Consider the following 19,731-nt stretch of genomic DNA (forward strand, 5'->3'; position numbering starts at 1 on the left):
GGAGGACTGGAAGAGAGAGAAAAAAGCCAGGTGAGACCACCTCCACCTCCTCCACCATTCAAGTCTTACCTTTACTCTGCAGGCAACACCTTATACCTGCACTGAGCCCCTCAACAACCAACTGGACAATTATATCTAATGGACATAAAGGGTAAAGGGTTTTTATTATAACTGATTTATTTTCTCTTCTTTTTTTATTCTACACTTTGGGATGTATTTCACCATTCCACCAGCATCCCAGTAGGAATCAACCTGGCCTTTTTCACTGGACTGACGTTTAATATTGGACTCTTAATAACTTGGACATGTTTGGCCCAGGGCAACTGGTATCTACTCTCCTGCCTGCAGTTTTCCATTCACCTGCAGCTCACTTTTTCCCCGCGTTCCCAACCAGACTGGGCTCTCAACCTCAGATTCTGTTCCCGGGGCCCTTTATCAGCTATGAATCTTTGAGGAATTATCTGCAGCCAGAGCCATGCAAGGAAGCTTTGCTCCTGGCCACGCAGGCGGTCGGGATGGGGCAACTCACAGAGGGCATAGGTGAGTTCAAACTGCAGCCTCTGTGGATAAAGAGGGACTGATTCTGTGATACAAGACAGATAATACACAGCCAAACTGGCACTGTTTAACCAGTCTCTAAGACAGTCAGTGAGCACCATCTGATTGCAGTGTAAATGTTTACAAAAGATTGGCTAACAGCTCGTAACTAAAAATCAATTATCAAGCAGTGTTAAAGTGGGCCTAATGATCGCTGCGCTAATTATCCAGTCTAGAGCCATTAGTTCCTTGTCACCCGTTGGCGATTGTGTAATTGGTGCTTGCGCTGTGCTTTCCAGATGAACAGAGGCCAGTGAAGCAGCGTCGTGCACGGGCCAACTACAGCAGCTGGCAGCTGGAGGAGCTGGAGAAGGCCTTTGAGACCACCCACTACCCAGACATCTTCATGAGGGAAGCCCTGGCCCTCAGACTGGACCTCATCGAGGCTAGAGTACAGGTAATTGGCACACTAAACTCCTTCTGGAAATGTTCACCTCATACTCATTCATAATTTGTCAGTAAAATGTGTGCAGACAAAAAACCTTTCAGACCTTCAGACTCTTCGACAGGTCCATCACTACCCGTTTGTGTATAATTTAAATCCACAGACCTACACTTATCATATCAATAACTTCTAATATGCTGCAGCACACTTCAAAACGAGTTATAAAGTACTTTACAGAGACATTATACCAAAACAATACCTGGTTAAAAGTTCAATAATATTATCAAATAAGCTAAAATAAAAATGACACAAAAACATATTTGCACTAAAACACAGGAAACAATTTTAAAACAATGCAAGAAAGGAATAAATTAATGTGGAACTGACTATATGCCTGGGAAATTAATCTTTCTATCACTGAAGATGTCATATAACTTTAAAGAATGTTTTCACATGTTTAAGTTAGTTGGAAAACAGTACTCACATTGTTGTATTGGAGAAGTAGCTCTTTCCTGTACTTGTTCCTCCTGTCCAAAGTGTCCATGAAGAGATTAATTCCTAAGACATCTACACTGTCAAGATCAACATTTACATTACTCGTTCTATGCAAAAATGTATTCAAAAGTTTCAGCAGAAACAAATATGAGGCTTCAGTAGTCTAAGTTCGTCAAATAAAGTGGGTATCCTCTCAAGTCTGTTTTTTTCCCAGGACGTTTTAATGCAAATCTTTTCATGTGGTTAGACTGAAATGTATCTGTATGTGACTCTTCCCTTAAATGAAATGTGTATTCAGAATTGACCTCAAACAGCTTGGATAGAAAGTTTTGAAACTTTGAAACTACAACTTTAGCTACTACGAACTATTGTATTTCTTTATTTGCATTTCACTATTATTCATATTTATAATTATAATTCTCAATTTCTTTCCAGGTTTGGTTCCAAAACCGGCGTGCCAAGATGAGGCGGCAGCTGAAACTCCAGGGCCAGCTTGTGGGGCCTTATGTAAAAAGAGACAGTGAAGAAACGTCTGACAAAGCGGACAGGAGTTTAAAACAGCAGACAGAGAGTTCTGACAGTGAGCACTGGGAGAGACGACAGGAAGAAGAAAACTATCCATGGACAAAAGCTTCGAGTGCTCCGCTGAGCCTGTGTAAGCAACCTGTGACCCAGAGGTCAGGGAAGTGGGAGAGGCCGGAGGGGCTGAGCTCAGAAGAGCTCCGCTCCTGCAGCATCGCCAAGCTGCGGGCCAAAGCCAGAGAGCACAAGGCCGAGATCCACAGTACTGTAAACATGTCAGGAGGCGTCACACAGCCCCAAACAGAGGAAGCTGATGCCATGCGCAATGATTGATAATCTTCCTTCTTCCTGTTTGTACAGATAATTATAACTAAAAAACAGCAGTAACATACTTATTTTTAACTTTTTGGGATGAGGAGTTTCATTGTTTACCTATCATTAACAGAATATTTCATGTAATATCAAATATTACAGTAATCTTATATATGATGTTACTCATTTTTTATGTCGATAGTATATTCCAACTAACTTTTTTGTAAACAGTTTTATTTAAATATCAGTGCTTTGTTTTGTTTTGTTTAATGCTGCTTCTGTAAAATGATCTGGGCCCTTAACTCATTCCTTCAAGGATTGATTGATTATCTTACATGTTATTCTGGGTGCAGGTGACAGTGCATCATGTCAGTCTGTCAGGTAAAAACTGAAATGGGATAAGTCGGATAATTTCTAAATGATTTCATCAGTGACAAGCTCACCGCTGACCTCTCGGGTTACCGTTGCAGACAGGCAGGAAGTCTGCATGCAGCTACACGTCCTCATGGGAAACAATGGAAATAGCTGAAAAATGAAATCATGAAGAGTGACTGTATATACATTACATGATAAATGTCTGTTTCCTTCAAAACTGCATGCATCAAAGACTTAATGTACTGTACAGTATTTTTTTCTGGTTTCCATTTAAAGTGATACAGTTAAAAAAAAGGTTGTGAATCTAAAGAGAAGATCGTTTTAATGTCTGAAGTGACTTGAACCAATTCAACAAACACAAAATAACATCACAGTTAAATTATTATCATGGATGAGGACAGAAAATATGATTTGGTGTAGATATGTGGAACAGTTTACGTTTTTTTTTTTTCAAAACATCCTTAATCTGGTTTAATTAAAAAAACAACAACAATTTAGCCTAAAAATCACAGCTGTTATGACAAATTCAGTATATGAAGGCCACATCAATGCCTTAAGATGCATTAACCGGTAAATTATCAGTTGATTGTGTAAATTATTAGTGATTTTCACATGTTAATCCTATTAAGCAAACACAGCAGTGCATCTGTGTGTGTCTTTGAGTACTGCATACATTATATTACAATATACTTTACACTCAAAATGCATCATGATAGGGGGTATCTGGTTTTAAACATCTAATAAAATAAAATCCACATAATAAATCCCCAGAGTTGCAAATTAATATTTAAAGATTTGTATGTTATAGATTATATTTATATTTATAGATCTGCAACCACTGATAATAGTTATATTAATAGATGAGTAACGGATGCTGAAACACTTACACGGATGCTGCCTGACAAAACACTGAGTGTTTGTATTCAATTGTGTACATATTAAATAGTTTGTGTGCGACCATAATTCTATTACATAAATCCTACATAACGTTTTGCACATGCATCTACAGGGAAATTATGTCTGCACTATTTATGTGCATGCATTGTTTGTGCATTTGACCACATGGAGTGTTGAGACAGTGTTAACTGTGCAGTGTGACGCTGCCCCCTTCTGGGTATGAAGATGTCTTCAAACAGGGTAGATGAAATAGTTCAAATAAGGAAAAGTAGCTACAGTAGTGTTGTTGAATTTAAACTAAAGCATGTATTTCCTTGTTTTTTTTACCATCATGTATAGTCACACATACTGTCGTGAGACTTGCTCGTCTAAACATTCTGAGGCCTCTTGTTGTGTCAATTAATTACCAATTCATGTCTAATAATATGTGTGGCCTGTTTCAGTGAATGAGGTCATGGTAGGTCACTCACATTTCAAAGGACTCAAGTTCATCTCTGGTCCCCCACTAATCACATTCCCCATGTTAGAGGTCTGAACCCAGTGATGAGGTCTGTGGGTCAAATTTGAAGCTACATTTCAAAATGGGTCAGTGAAGCATATTTAAAGATTTAGTTTCCTGGAAATGCCATTTCCAGGTTGAAAGCTTTTGAGGAATAAAGTTTGGTACAAACTTTTGTGGGACACCCTAATAGGGGCTAATTTGTTCAGAATCCTTATATGACAATAGTTGACCTCAATTAGGCCTCAATTAGGCCCTACACAAAGATGAATGAGGGGAGAAAAAAATGCATGTCATGGATTCTGTAATTTTTTCATTTATTCAAACCACCTTCCTTGAGCATGCTGACCCTGAAGTCTAGTGTTTAATTACATCAGAAATATTACAGAATTATACATCCTTCCCCCACAAAAAGATGAATTTCATTAAGTTTTGAATAAAAATATTATTGTAAATGTCCATATAGTTTATGGAAATGAAGCTTCTGTCTGGAAATGGAAAAAGCACAGCACCATTTGCCAGATAACGATACAGTGTTACCTAGACTATTTATGCTATTAAATATTCTGCAAATATGCTCCACCAGGAGTAATGTAAAATAAAACAAAAATGAAGATAATTTTCATTTTGACAGCAGTGTATAGACGCAGAGCTTTTAGGATATGGCGCGTTTCACTACCACAAACAATATAGAGTAATTATGAATGAGAATATGCCTTTAATGTGCCTAAAGATCACTTTTGAAGAGGATTGTAGGACTCTTTTTGGATATAGCATTTCATACTGGCACGCTTGATATGACAAACCCAGTCTGTCACCCATTAGATAACAAGTATGGACACCCATAAATATGATAAGAGCAGACTTTTAACCCACACTTCATCCTATTAAGGGACATTGTCTCAGCCGTGTTTTACTCAGTTTACAGGGTCAACTTTTTGTTATTAAAAGCTGAATTAAAACTGACTTTGAAACAAACACACACACACACACACACACACACAAATATTTTTTTCTGACCGAGTTCAAAAGGACGAATCAGCAGTTGTCGTCAATTAGTGTAATGAGCGAGGAAACACACACCACCACCACCACCAGCAGTAGCAGCAGCAGCAGCAGCGAGGAGCTCCAGCCGGTCATTCAGGTAAAAAGAAGGAAACAGTAACAGGACGCAGCTGCAGCAGGACTACAGCAGTTCATGGTCAAACCCCTAAACAGAGACACTTTGTTTTTTTATCTCCTTTTCCTCCGGCTCCTCCACACACTGAACCCTCCGCCTGTTGCTCACTTTGTCTGTGCGTCTCTTGTGCTGTGTGCTGGGAGCATGGCTGCCATCAAAGCGTTGGAGCAATGGTGTAAAATCCAATGTGAAGGTTACCGAGATGTGGTCATCACCAACATGACGACTTCATTCAGGAGCGGGATGGCTTTCTGTGCTCTCATCCACAAGTACAGACCGGACCTGATGTAAGTAAACGTTGAAGAACTGGTTTAACCTTAATCCTATACCGACTGGGGGGTTTCCGCAGACCTCCAGATACTCTTTGTTAAATCTCACAGGTGCTTTATTGTATAATCACAATATTTCATAACTTTATCAGACAATTTACTCCTAATGTTTTTGGGGGTCCTGTATTTTTAATAGGTGGAACTATTTATTGAGTTATCCCATGTATTGAGTTGTTTGCTATGGGTCCTAATTGAAAGTATCAGTCACCATCAGGGGTTGTAGGGACATTCTCATTTTGAAGGCTTTATGGAAAGTACTTACGTGCTTTAGATGACATTAATAACACAACTAATACTGTTTTGAGAAGAAATAAGTGTTAAGATGGCTGTTTCTTACAGTAGTGTATTTTGGGGTCTCCAGGTACCCCAGTTGGCAGCCCTTTTATGTTAAATATTTTGTTATGATGAGGGTTAAATGTAGTGAAATTGTTCTGGGGTTTGGGTGAGCGCTTAAGAGAGAAATCTTAGAGCAGCTTTTCACTCACAAAGTGACTGAAAAGTAATTTTTTATTCAGATAGGTAGATGATTCAGAGCAGTTTCTTTATTTGTAGTGTCACTTCCGTTGTTTTTATAATGTTATTTCTATGGAAACCCAACATGAACGATGCCTTGATAAACACAATGATAATATTTATCGCTGATGTATAACGTCTTTCTCTCTTGTGAATTGTTTTCCCAGAGATTATGACTCACTCAGAATGGAGGATGTGTTTGAGAACAACAGCTTGGTAAGATAAGTCAAGTTGTTCAACCTTTTGTTGCACTGAGAGGAGCAGACTTCATACTCAAGCTGCCAAATCTGACTCACTTCATTAACCCTCAGACACAATGAAGGCACATCCGGCAACACACACACACACACACATGCACACATACACATACAATATTTGTTCTTGCTTTGGCATTTATGCAGCAGATTGGTTAAATATTTAGCTGTTCCCACATAAAACCATCACAGCAGTGTAAGCCAAAGCCACCTGGTAAACTCTGTCTTCTTACACATTTTCAGTTTCCCTCAAATTTTAAAATTCCTGCATCTTTACTCTTGCTTTCTTCCACTTGACCTCGTTTATTTTCTTAACCCCCACATGACCCGAGCTGCACAGTAGGGACTTTTCCATTATTGTTATTATACTCTTCCTCCATTTTTTTCCCCCCGCTTCCTCTGAGGATTACAGGGCCTTGTAGAGTGCTACAGTATGCATTCTGTACGAGTCCTCTAAAAGGCCAACTTCCTTGTTGTCTAGGATGATACTGGCAGTGTCAGCAACAAACCTGAGCTCAATAGGAGGCTCTCTAGGCTTTTTATTTTGAATGAGGCTTCCTGTCATCTGCCACTCGATCCTCAAGTTGACGATTATCTAGAAGACACAGTTGTATACTTCTTGAGGGATATGCAAGAAGGGCTTTAAACCATATTTATGGCTAAAGAATAGTATGTTTGATCAGGTTTTTCTCAATTGTCGAAGAGTTCCCTTTGCTGTAACGAAACATGAGAATGTGACCAGCGTGGTAATTCACACCCTTGTATTTTTCATGAATAGAGTCATGTTTCTCACAGGTGGTTATTTCAGGGGTTGTTAAATAAGACATTACCTTTAGTTTGCAGGCATGAATGCACCTCACATCTTAGAGATTCTCTATTTTTTTGTGCTCCTCTTATTTTACATTGGCAGGCTTGATATTCAGTAAAGCTTTACTTTTAAATTTAATGAGCATGCCCAGGCTGATCCTAAACAATACCCTGATATCCTGCTCCCTCCATCCTCTTTCTTATCCCTACATGCTCACAGGAAGTGTGCTATTCATTATACAGCCCTTTTCAGACCTCTCTGGGCTCAGCCACAGACTGCGCCTTGTCTATTTAAAGGAGGCTGTATTGTGTGACATTTTTGCACATTCTGTAATTGTAGGAGCTGACATTACTGTGCCCACTATGTTTGGTTGTGTTTACTTGGTCCATCATACACTACCATTAAATGTTGTCTTGGCTGGAGATGAGAGTTCTTGGCTAAACAGTGTTTCTTTTCTTTTTCTCAAGGCTTTTCAGGTCGCAGAGGAGAAACTGGGGATCCCAGCTTTGTTAGATGCAGAGGACATGGTGGCTTTAAGGATCCCAGACAGGCTCAGCATTCTTACCTATGTCTCCCAGTACTACAACTACTTCAAAGGACAGCCTCCCAGTGAGAATATGGCTGCTTTAAACATCCTTAGCAACTGTGTAGATAATCTTGAGTGGTGCATCCTGCAGAGTTTTTCTTACATACTTCCTTTTTAAGTTTTTAGGCTTAGGTATATTGTTTCTCTCGTGTGGTGCAGTGTGATGTTTGACACTGGTTTTTACCTTTCCTCAGTGGGAGGTGTAAAAAGGCCAGCAGAGGGCTCCAAGGAGGAGCCATCAGAGAAGAAAAATCTCCCTGTGGTTGCCAAAATCTTTGTGTCTAAAACCACCAACAATCGTTTCTCTCCAACTCGTACAACTCAGACCTCACCTAAGTTGGCCCCAGCTGCTCCTCAGGTCAGTACTCATGTCATCACAGCACCTGAAGTTAGACTAGTGTACACATTTTGATTATTACCACAACCTGTGGTTTGATTGCTTTTTTATTATATTTAAGGGTAAGGTTGTTGCTGCTTGTTTCCGTGGGGTTAGGTAAATGTTAAAAATGTATTATCTCATTAAGGAGGGTTATCTCAGTTTTAGTTTTCTTTCACAGAAGGCAGTTGTGGCAGAAAATGCCAACAAAAATGGGACTCTCAACAGCAAATGTGTTGCTTGCAAGAGTCATGTTCATCTGGTTCAAAGGCACTTTGTGGAAGGCAAGCTCTATCACAGAAGCTGCTTCAAGTAAGAATTTATTCTGTTTTCTTGAGTTGTACTTTCCTGTTGCATACTGTATATGTTGCATTGATCCGTTAATACTGATGAACTCATAACAGATGCAGCGAATGCTCCAGTGTGCTCCATGCAGGAGGCTACAAACCCAGTAAAGAACCAGACACTTACATCTGTAACGCCCATCAGAACAGTTGCAAACAGTCCTCCTCTGAGATCAAAAACGGGCCCACCAGTTCATCTGGGCAACTAAATAGTGCCAGCAAAGCCCAGCCTGCACCACGCCCCTCTTCTGTGCTGACAGCCCCACTAGATATTGTTCTGAAGCCAGTCAGTGCCAGTCAACCTACAAAGTCATGGACAACCTCAGCCCAGCGGACCCAGGCGGCTCGGCAGAGGTTTTTCCAGGCTGCGCTGCCTGCCACAGAGGCCTCAACAGACGACAGGAAGCCTACAGAGCCCTTAAATGGGTCAGGAGGGCCGAAGGTCTCACTGAGTCCTGATGATGATGAGAAGAGCAGAGCCAGGACACTAACTGGGAAGAAACTAGCAGAGGAAAATTGCAACAATAACAACAAACGCCCATTCACCGTCCGATCAGCAGAGAGAAGGTGAATATCGCACTCTGTGGACTTGAATAGCTTCATCTTTGCAATAACTTTATTATTTCTTGTCTTTCCCAATATCTCTATGGTTTTGTAGTGATTTTCATTATTAACGGTGAGGACTTTCTCTCGCTTCAGGTTTGGATATGAGCCAAGTTCAGCTGACAACCCCAGTCTGAGAAAGGATAAATACAGCCAAGGCCCAGCAGGAAACTTGGCAGGACAGCTCTCCACCAGCCAGACAAACAATAAGGAATCGCCACATCTGAAGACCATCAACAAAGACAACACAAGGCCAACAACTGTACACACAACCGCCAAAGGCAAGCACGACTAAATTCATTTCACTTGCGCCTGATCCATTATTTGACATCTAGCTGACATCCACCCACCCCCTCATTCTCTGTCTGTCTCTTAGAAAACAAAGCCCTTTTGTCATTTTTTTGACCTATTTATACAGCCAGTGCATCTAGCATGATGTTAGCTCAGTGTTGTAATGAAGTATGAAAGTTCATGTGTTGAAATGTGATTCTCTTGGGATGGATGTGCATCAATGGCAGCAGCATCCTGACAGTAGAAACAGTTGGTTGCGAAACATTAACTTTTGCCATCTAAATCTTTGTCTGCAGATCCAGCCTACGAGTGGCAAACAAACCTCAAACCTGTGAAAACGAGGTAAGCCTGTGCAACCATTCTGATAACCTCTGTTACTTTATTATTCGCAAAGCTGGGAGTGGGAACGTCACACAGGTGGTGGAAAAAAGGAACAATGTGTTTTTAAAGACTGCTGACCATTCAGCTTATTCACTCTCCAGAATGCAGAGTCATCGAGCTTCGCCCATCTCTGTTATTGTTGACTGGCTCAGAGTTCATCCGCTTGCTCTGTCTCCATCCTAACAAGCTTCAAGGAGTTCCACGCCTGAACTTTTCCTACTCTTAATACTAGATTCTCTCATTTCTATTCCCTGCTGATGATTCTTCCATTTCATCTCCTTTCTAATTACAAAATAAAAAGGTGAGGCCTTTTTTCTTTATATTTTCAATCTTTGTTAATCTTGTAGCTGTACTGTGTCAGATAAATGCTCTACTTCTACACAGTTGTTTTAATGGTCACACACTGAAAAGGCTAATTTCATTGTGTCTTCCTTACAGAGATGCTGAAGCCTCTACCGAGCAACATAAGCCTGGATTCATGTCCACAGCATCCCCGAATGTCTCCATCAGTGCAACAAGGCCTCCCCCAGCTCCAACACCCGCAGCACCACCAGTTAGCTTTGCTCCGTTTGATCCTGCACACTTCAGAGAAGTCACTCCCCAGAAACCTCAGCATGACTCTGGAAACCTGGGTGAGTCACTTCTTGACATTTATCAAAAGGTGTTTGTTGACAAATGGGATCAATTCATATTAGTTGAATGCTGGATATCAAAAAGCACCATGTTTACAATTTACTCCTCACTCAGTGCTATATGATCCAGCTGCATTGTGACATATGTACTTGAATCATATTTTTAAACTTGTGTAGGTAATGCCCATTTAAAGAAACTTTTTTTTTTTTAGCTTTTTTGTCAGATATTGAATAACATTACTGGATTAATTGATCTGTAAAGTAATTACTTTTTGTTATTCAGTCTTACATGTCGGTAATGTAAACAGATTTTGATATCTTCAGACAGAAACAGGCTAGCTGTTTCCCCCTGTTTCATGTCTTTATGCTAAGCTAAACTTTATATTGCATCTTTGGCAAGAAAGCGAATAAGTGTATTTCCTAAAATATGGAACTATTCCTTTATAAGATAATGGCAAATACAACATTTGACATATTGTCTAGCTTAAGTTGCTTCTATGCTAAAGGCTGTCTAATCCACACACATTGAGTTCTTGTGTTTGCTTTCTCCTGATTTTTCCAGTTTTTTGGGGGTTTTTTTTAGCAGAAAACAGAGAAAGTCATTTGCAGATTGACCTTATTGCAAACCAACACCATGTAAACCTCCCTGTCCTTATTTTAGCTGTTAAACATGGGAGTCACTCGCCTGTAAAATCCCCACCAAGACAGCCAGCTGTAGAATCTATTAGCTCTTCAACCACTGCTCCAGCCGGTTACGGACATCCGTCAGGTACGTTTTTCTTTTTCTTTTTTCTTTTTAAATGTCATCATTGAAAGCACATGCACATGTCCTCAGCCATCTTGTTGATTACATACAGTCATTTTAACTGAAAATAAATCAGGTGAAGTCATATGTGACAATGCTTTTCTGAAAAGCTGCCATGAAAGGACTATCTAATCCTATTTTATCTACCTCTTAGGTGCTAAAAAGGGAAAGTATTTGTCACCCACCAACGCCTCCAGGACTGAAATGAGGTCACCCTCTGTAAGTTCCCTCCATTAAGTCTCTTAAGAGATTAATTAACAGCTCTACAAATATGCTGTCATTACATTCCCAGTAAAAAGAAAAGAAAATGGACGACCTTCTTTACATTTAAGTTTCCAAAGTCAGAATTTTCAAATTGAAGCTATCTTTACTTGAGCGTGACTCTTAAGTTCTTTTGTTTTATATCAGGTGAAGTCTCCTAATGTCCTGGTGGAGCAGATTGAGAGGGAGCTGATTGATATTGAGACAAACCTGGCACAATTGGAGAAGGAGGGTGTGGAGCTGGAGAAGAAACTCCGCAGTTGTGAGGAAGGTACTTTTTCTCATCACCCCCAACACCTCAGCAACTCCACATTCTCTCCCACTTGTTCCTTATTTAGACAAGCAAATCAAATTGAATGTTGACATGTCAGACGCAAGACATACCATTTTGAAAATAAACAGCCCCTCAGAAACAACTCCCTTATTCTGCGGCGGAAGATGTCAATGGTCGCTTTTGTTCTCATGTAGTGAATAACCTCGACACAAACTTTGATATTTTATTGTACATATGTGCACACTGCCGAAGTCCCACCGCTGCTTAACTGAGGGCATCTCTGGTGAAGAGTTGCGTCCTGGTTGTTCCACTCAGGACACACGCACACATTCATTCACTCACCGTCAGCTGGAGGTAGTGTGATTGGCGGTGTGTGTGTGTGTGTGTGTGTGTGTGTGTGTGTGTGTACATGTGTGTGCGTGGGATCTACCTGCCATTTCTATTACAGTTTCTCCAGCCAAATGAGGTGAGAGGCACAGACAGCCCACAGGGAGGTTGCTTCCCTTTTTGAGGTAGTGGGAGTAGGGGGCCTGATTGCTTTGCTCAAGGTCAACATGACTCGGGTATAGTAATATATATTCTGGTCGATTGCGTACTGCTTTTTCATGCGCCACCCAGGAAGCCTGAGCATGCAATCGCTTGGCCAGAATTTGACATCAATTGCACACCACCTAGGAGATCATCTACCTCTCGACTGGAATTTGTCAGCGTAAAAACTAAACCCTGGCACTCAAGTTCAATTCAGAATAAAAAAATCATGTTTGTTCTGGTGATGGCTGGATGTGGACTGTCTTGTCCTTGGCCCCTGAAACCATTAACCGTTGTGTTTTGGTGTATGTTGATTGATTTTTTTTTTTTTTTTTTTTTTTGCCTCTTATTGGGATTGACAAATGTTCAGTCCAAAAATCAATTGATCCACCTACTCGGGTGTTGTAGTCTGTCTTGGTGAAGCAGAAAAGACACCTATGCTCAGTGCTGTTTCACAATGTTTGTTCTAATACTGCTGCAAACTAAAGGAATCACTAAAACTTTGTGTGCTATAAGTTTGGTAAATAGATTTCTAGTTTAAACACTTTATATGGTTAATGCTTCACCGGTTCTTTAGGTGTTTAGTATTTGGCAAAGACTTTTTGTGCTCTTTCAATTTCTTTCAGATTGTAAAGCACATAAAAGAAACCAATCCCTAGTGGATTTATGCTAAATCATTATTAAATATATGATGAAGACAAATCTGTACTTCAAGTATTCCCTCTGTGTTGCTCTACATCCTCTTAATATTAAGACATTTGCATTTAGTGAAGGGAATCATACATGATACATGGAAATGCTGGAGAGTGGGCTCTCTATTTACTGTAATTTGCTGAGTTGTTTTTTTTTTCCTTAATTAGTTGTTTTGTGCAACCAAAAGTCTGAAACTCAATCTTATGTTTACCGTCATGACTCAGAAAATCAGAAAATCCTCATATGTAAGACACTGGAACTAGAAAATTTGGGGCGTTTTTGCTTAAAAACTGACTTAAAAGTTATTATCATAATGGTTGCAGATTATTTTTAGTTGATCATAATCCATATAATCTGTTTTTACAAAATTATCTGAGCCCAGTTAAAAATATTTGCCACAGCTTTCAGCAAAATAAAGGGAAATTGTGTTCTATAGTGAAGAATATGCAGCAACATGGATGACTAATAATGTTAATTATACTGTAAATGAGGACAGGTTTATTCAAGCATCTTTGCTCGACAGCTTTAGACATCTAACGTTGGCTGATCATCAAATTTAAAAGTGTCAGATTCCTGATTACTTTCAGCCTCGCAGGACTCCATTGTTAGTTGCAGGGCTGTGTATTATTGGCTGCTACAGTCCCTTTTTTTTTTTTTTTTTTTAAAGAAAAGTGTTGACATGCTCCCAAGAGGTGAGTCACATTCAATCCTCACAATCCTGCACCCTGCTGCTTACTGGCCAAATGATCCAAAAACCTAATGTGTTATTGCACCTAATTTTATTATTGTCACTAATACAGACGGGTTAAGAACTGGTTAAATTAGAATGCAATTATGGATGAAGAGAGGCTTTTTTTTTTTTGTTATTTGGTAATCACCTAATATATTTGAAATCACCTAATTATACGTCGTGGATAAAAGCGAACAGAATAATTTGACAGTTCTTTACCCTCATTCACTGTAACATTAATGCTGGATAAAGGAATCAAATGTTTCTATTTGAGCCGTCTTGCAGGATTTAATCTACTCAACACAGAAATACATATCCTGCTTTTATATACATTACACTTTAACATGGTGGTGTGTTTTTCAGAGGGAGAGGGGGACATACTGATGGACCCACTGATGGTTGACTGGTTCAACCTCATTCGAAGGAAGCAGATGTACATTAGGAAGGAGTCAGAGCTTGTATACATGTGAGTTCTGTTTGTATATTGTTTAAAACATGAACAGCAAAGGCACAGTGAGATCGTTAAATGACCTTCCATATTGTTGTCTTTCAATTTAGGTGTAATTGATATAGTCTCTGTTATACTTTGTATTTTCTAGTATTGTTCCTCTGAGATTTTAGCCAGTTATCATTTTTCATTATTCCTTCATTTGACACCACACACATGTCCTCTCCATTACTGGGAAGAATCAGTCAAATGTCAACAATTATTTACAGTTTTGTGATAAATGTGACATGCATAACAGATCAGCTTAGCCTTTTGATTTCTTTTTTTGCATGTCATAAATTAATGCACATCATCTCAGAGCCAGGACGCAGGAGCTGGAACAGCAGCAGCCAGGTGTTGAAGGGGAACTTCGCAGGCTGCTGGAGAAGCCAGGTAAGAGATGGTAGACTCTCTGCTCCACATCTGCTCTGTTGCCCCCCCCCTCTCCCCCTCCCCTTCCCCCTCCTCAACACTCAAGTCTGTCAACTTGGTTTCACAGATCATTTAAAGTCCACAGAGGAGCAACAGCGGGAGAAGAAGTTGTTGCAGAGACTGATGGAGATTGTGGATGGCAGAAATGCAATTGTGGAGGGTCTGGATGAAGACAGGCTGAGGTAACACAGTGCATTTGAATGTAATTAACTGTAACATTACAGTCATGATCACTGATAATATGACTCTTTGTTATGCAAACAAAACAAATGAGCTTACCAGAAGTCACTATTGAATCATTTTCAGGGAAGTGGAGGAGGATCAGCAGTTGAATGAAATGATGCAAAATCTTGGTAAGTATTGTTTAAAATACTTTTTCTTTTGGATATTTTTTTTCTCATATTAACTATACTATATAATTTATAATATATTTTTTGATGAACAGGATTAAAGAAAGCCAAAAAACACAGGAAATCCTCCATTTCAAAACTGTTCAGACGAAGGAGTAAGAGACGAGTGGAATAATCCTCAGTGGGTTTTTAACTAAACTTTTATAACCTGCTACATGAACAAAAAAATATTTGTTTATGATGGCAATGATTATTTTATTGCTACTTTTATTATTTTAAGATTAAGACAATTTTAAGATTTTTATATAGTAATATATATATATATATATATAAGTACTGTAGAACATACTGCACTTTAATGTGTTAATGAGAAGAAAAATGAAAATGAAGATGTAAAATTAGGAAGAAGATTGGATCACATTTGTTTTGTCTTCAGTTGAGTTTCAAATTTAAATGATCACTTAAATGTTACTGTGGTGTAAGATTCACACTTATGTTTGCTGTTACTTGTGTTAGAATGTTCTATATAGGTTATATTTCCATCAGAAGGTGTAATGTATATTCACAGCTGTTTTTTTCACACTGCGTTCCACAAAACACAATGTCACCATTTATGGATATGGATATGTTTATGTTAAGATACTTCATATTTATTTGATGATGGGAGGGGATATCTTGATTCATACATTTAGAAGATCAAGTTGCACTGGGTCAAAATTGGGATGTTGGGAGTTTAAATCATAAACCACAAAATGGCACAAAGAACGCTGGCTGTTCCACATGCAAATATGAATGAGCAGAATAAATGTGTAATCCTTCAACAGTCTTCATCCTAAATGAAATTGTTTCAGTATTCATTTAATAAAGGATTTTAACAAATTTCCCTGTAAGGATATTAGCAGGAGAAAAAGCCTTGACAATTAAGTTTGAATTGCTGTGGAGTGCAACATGGAGAGCCACACATGTTGAGCAGCTCTGTTGTAGACTGTCGCTCCTCTCTCATATTGTACTGTAGGTGGCAGCCTGGGTATGCTGTATCACAGGGCGAGAACTTGAAAATCCAATTTGCCACAGTACAGACAGTTAATTTCTTTGCTAATTTTATAAATGCTGCAAAAATGTTCAGCTGTGCTGATGCAATAATGTTATGTGAAAGAGGATTAGGTAGAGCAGTAGCTTATGGCTGGGGAAGGCTTATAAACTATAGGTTGTATTGAGCTCTTTATCTTCAAACCTGGTTTAATTAAACATTACTCTTTACTAATATCTGCATCAGAATTGCTCCGCACCTGAGCTATTAAAATGTTCAAACGACGTGTGTAGTCGCTCATCTGTGAAAATGGCATTCGCAGTGCTTGTGAGGAATGTACTGTAATGTTGTATTTTAAAAGCATTATTGAATGGTATGTACTTGTACACTATTTATAGTATTTTAAACTTCAAGTCTGTTGTCCAATAAATCCTTTGAAGATTACTGGATGTGTGTGAGTGTGAGATTGAATTATTTACTTAATATCTTCTTTTGGTACACATCTTTCTATTTAAACATATTCCTGAACTTTTTATCATTCCACCCCCCCCTCCCATGTTACAAGCCTCACCAGTGACTGTTGATTCAACTGCTGCCGAGATCAGACGTCGCTTTCAGTGAGAAACCAACAATGTTGCAACTCCCTTTGCATTTAAGCTGTGCAGTGATCAGAGCTGCATCAATGTATGCTTTTTTTTTTTTTTTTTTCATAAGGACAGCATCAAGATAATTCACTGGCGTCAATATATTTGCAGCTACTTATAAACTACATATCCCTCATTTTGAGATGCATGAAATTGTGATCATGAACTTGGAACACAATCTTTCTAGCTGAGCAGAGTTGGGGATGATATTGGTACAAAATGCCATGCGTGATGTGGGTGACAGTCGAGACTGAATGTGTGATATTAGAGTTAATTAAAGCTTTGCGCCCCATCTACTGCAAATGCTTGCACTTCTGCAATTAAGAATCAAAGGCGAGGGCTTAGTGTCAGGGGGGTGTCTAATACATGGTTTTAACAGGAATGGGACCTGATTTGCCAAGCTCCTAGCGACAAGCATTAACAACAGCCTCAAATTAGAGGGACATTAATATTCATAAGTAAAACAATTCATCCTGTGAATGTGTGATGAAATGGAATCCTCTGAGGTGAGCTCTTGTGTCCAGGCTGCCATCGTTCATTAAAATATGCCATTACCCATGAAGTGCTTAATCTTTATGAAAGGGTGGTAAAATCTGTTTGAACTGCGTTGACAGAAAGGTGGAAATTGTGATATTGTTCAGCACCTTACATTATGTTAATCCTGTACATTTTTTTTTTTTTTAATGTGAAGATGTCAATATAACAAGATAACAATATAGGTTTCCATATGGCTTGTTAGCAGAATTGTTTAGAATTCCTGAATGAAAATGTGTAGTGAACAATATCTGCATGTGTACACTGACATTAGTATGTTATTCTATTAAGACGTGAGTGCTTTGTAATGTTTTAGCTTAGTTGTTGTACGTCGCTACTTGCAACACAATCAGAATTCTGTCTGTGTGTGTGTGTGTGTGTGTGTGTCGTCTTATTCCAGTTCCTGCCAGAGTCTCTGCCACTAGCCTGTAATTATGATCCTCGAGGTAATTTTATCAGGCTCATTAGCTCTGATGAGTAAACGAGAAGCGTGCCTCTAATTTATTGGCCATCCAGGCTGGAGACTTAATTCTCATCAGAGAGATCATAATATTTGTACAGAGAGACATATACAGTGCGTATACTCAGCTGCAAGACTCCTAGAGTAACACAGAGGCTGAGACTTTTTTGTGACTTAAAACCAGTAATTACACTCATGACATGAAGATTGTTTGCATAATTGGGCATGTGCTAAAATTATTTCCATAGATGTCATTCAGATGAGCAGGGCACAAAACGGTGTCTCTTTTTGATTCAGGCATGATTTCCAATGAAAGCTATTGTTTGTATTCTGCCGAGTCTTGTAACTTTATCTTCCTGCACAAAATTAGATTCTCACACCTCTGCAAACAAAATTGCATTGTTTTGTTCCCTGTTCAATAGAGATGATCCATTTTCTGTGTCAGAGAATGTGTTAAGGGAGCGGGGTAAATATGCTCACAATTTTCAGTGTGTAGAAATTTGCATTGAGGGGAAATTATGCATGCTGGCTAGTGGAAATGAAATGTATAAAGTGCATGACTGGTAGACTTGACAAGTGCAGCTTTCATCCATCTCAAATGAATAATTTTCACTTCCCTTAAACATCCTTAATCCAACCATGTTATCAGCGGGCATGCAGGATTCTGCCAGACTTTCTCCTTAACGGCACAGCAACTTTCAACTTGCCTGAGATTCTGCACTGCAGTTGCTTACCACATGGTCTTAGAGACTCACTCTTATCCTTTCCTGCTGGTTTTGTGGATCAGTAAAATTCCTTCAAAACACAATATATACATAACGCAAGTCTTAATAGATAGCAGAATGTCTCACTCTACCCTCCTCTGTGCTGCCTCAGAGGTCGACTTAATGCACTGTATTTTACCTCTGATTCACATTGGCACACAACTCAGAGGACGGTGTCTAAAAAAACCTATTTGTTCGGCAGCCCTTTGTCCTCTATTTCAAATTTCAGTGACAGACCCTTCCATGCTAGTATAACATGGTTTGGAAATTCATATAGCCGTAAAGGGATAGAGAAGGATATTCATGGTAAATTACTCATTTACAGCACGGCATTCAGCAGTTTGACTTGTTATTTTGAGGACATTTTTCTTGCTCGGGTGTATTTTGCAGTCTTCTCCACTGAAATACATACTTACAATGATAATACCATATTCCTCCCTCTACACCTCAATCCTTTTAATTTATGCATTGTGGCATGTTTTCTAAATACTACTGACAATAAACAATTAAATGTGTAATTGGTGTTTATGCTGCTAATCCTTGTGATAGCCTCTAATATGAAGGGTTACCTGGCTATTTTCAATATCCACTTTCACAGAAGCCTTGGTTTGCGATAAGAATATTAACCTCATCAATTTCAGGTAACTTTCAACGCTTTAACATCTTGTCTTAAAGACCTACGTGTTAGCAGGAGTCTCAGCCTTGGCATTTAGTGACATTTTAAGCCTTTTAACAGAATCCAGACAGGGATTTGCAGTTTCCACCAAAGGAAAATAATTTATATCCTCCTTTCTGAGAAACTGTGGGTAGAGGGATTAAATGCACCAGAGAGATTTGTATGTGGTGCAAGTAAAACAATATTGTGACTCAGTTAATACATTTCCTACCATCCACTTTCATGTTTTGAGGAAGTCGGGAGTTGTTACTCATCGGGCTGAAGTTAGCTTTGATGCTTTTCTTGTTACATTTTCTCATTCTCGAGGTTTTAAGTGTGGTTCGTGGTGATGACAGCACCGTGTACCTGAACTCTTCTTACAACAGTGCTATGAGACACCATAAATAAGTGTGTGCAGCATCAGAGGCAATGAAGAGTCTGACCCGGACCAATTAATTTGCATTCCTTCCTAATGAACTTTGTTTAAAACCTTTAGAACAATCAAAATTTCCACTTCACTTCGAGTTATATTTAAAAACATAATGATGTCCTACGCTCCCCCTCCTTCTCTCTCTCACACACACACAAAAACACATTTCTGAATGACAGTTTGGAACACAAAAGGTCCTTTCTGCGTGCTGGATGGGTTGTGGACTGTGTAGCTGCCAGTGTGTGCCATGGCTGCTGTGTAGTGGAGACATGCAG

General features: G+C 39.2%; 2 protein-coding genes across 2 annotated transcripts; both read left to right on the forward strand.

Moving 5' to 3' along the window:
• On the forward strand, window positions 1-2,505 carry si:dkey-43p13.5 (paired mesoderm homeobox protein 2). Its single transcript, XM_053338663.1, has 3 exons — window positions 1-540; window positions 837-994; window positions 1,913-2,505. Exons 1-3 carry the CDS (start codon window positions 306-308, stop codon window positions 2,330-2,332), a joined length of 813 nt encoding a protein of 270 aa, XP_053194638.1. The 5' UTR covers window positions 1-305; the 3' UTR covers window positions 2,333-2,505.
• A 2,735-nt stretch (window positions 2,506-5,240) lies between these two features.
• On the forward strand, window positions 5,241-15,114 carry micall2a (mical-like 2a). Its single transcript, XM_053338901.1, has 18 exons — window positions 5,241-5,549; window positions 6,272-6,320; window positions 7,634-7,775; window positions 7,947-8,110; window positions 8,310-8,440; window positions 8,533-9,039; window positions 9,172-9,356; window positions 9,663-9,708; window positions 9,849-9,917; window positions 10,186-10,379; window positions 11,041-11,148; window positions 11,339-11,403; window positions 11,593-11,716; window positions 14,034-14,136; window positions 14,477-14,550; window positions 14,657-14,771; window positions 14,896-14,942; window positions 15,035-15,114. The coding sequence occupies exons 1-18, from the start codon at window positions 5,281-5,283 to the stop codon at window positions 15,112-15,114; spliced, it is 2,472 nt and encodes an 823-aa protein (XP_053194876.1). The 5' UTR covers window positions 5,241-5,280.
• Window positions 15,115-19,731: the final 4,617 nt, after the last annotated feature.

Source organism: Scomber japonicus, chromosome 18 (genome assembly GCF_027409825.1).
Source record: "Scomber japonicus isolate fScoJap1 chromosome 18, fScoJap1.pri, whole genome shotgun sequence".
Taxonomy (NCBI): domain Eukaryota; kingdom Metazoa; phylum Chordata; class Actinopteri; order Scombriformes; family Scombridae; genus Scomber; species Scomber japonicus.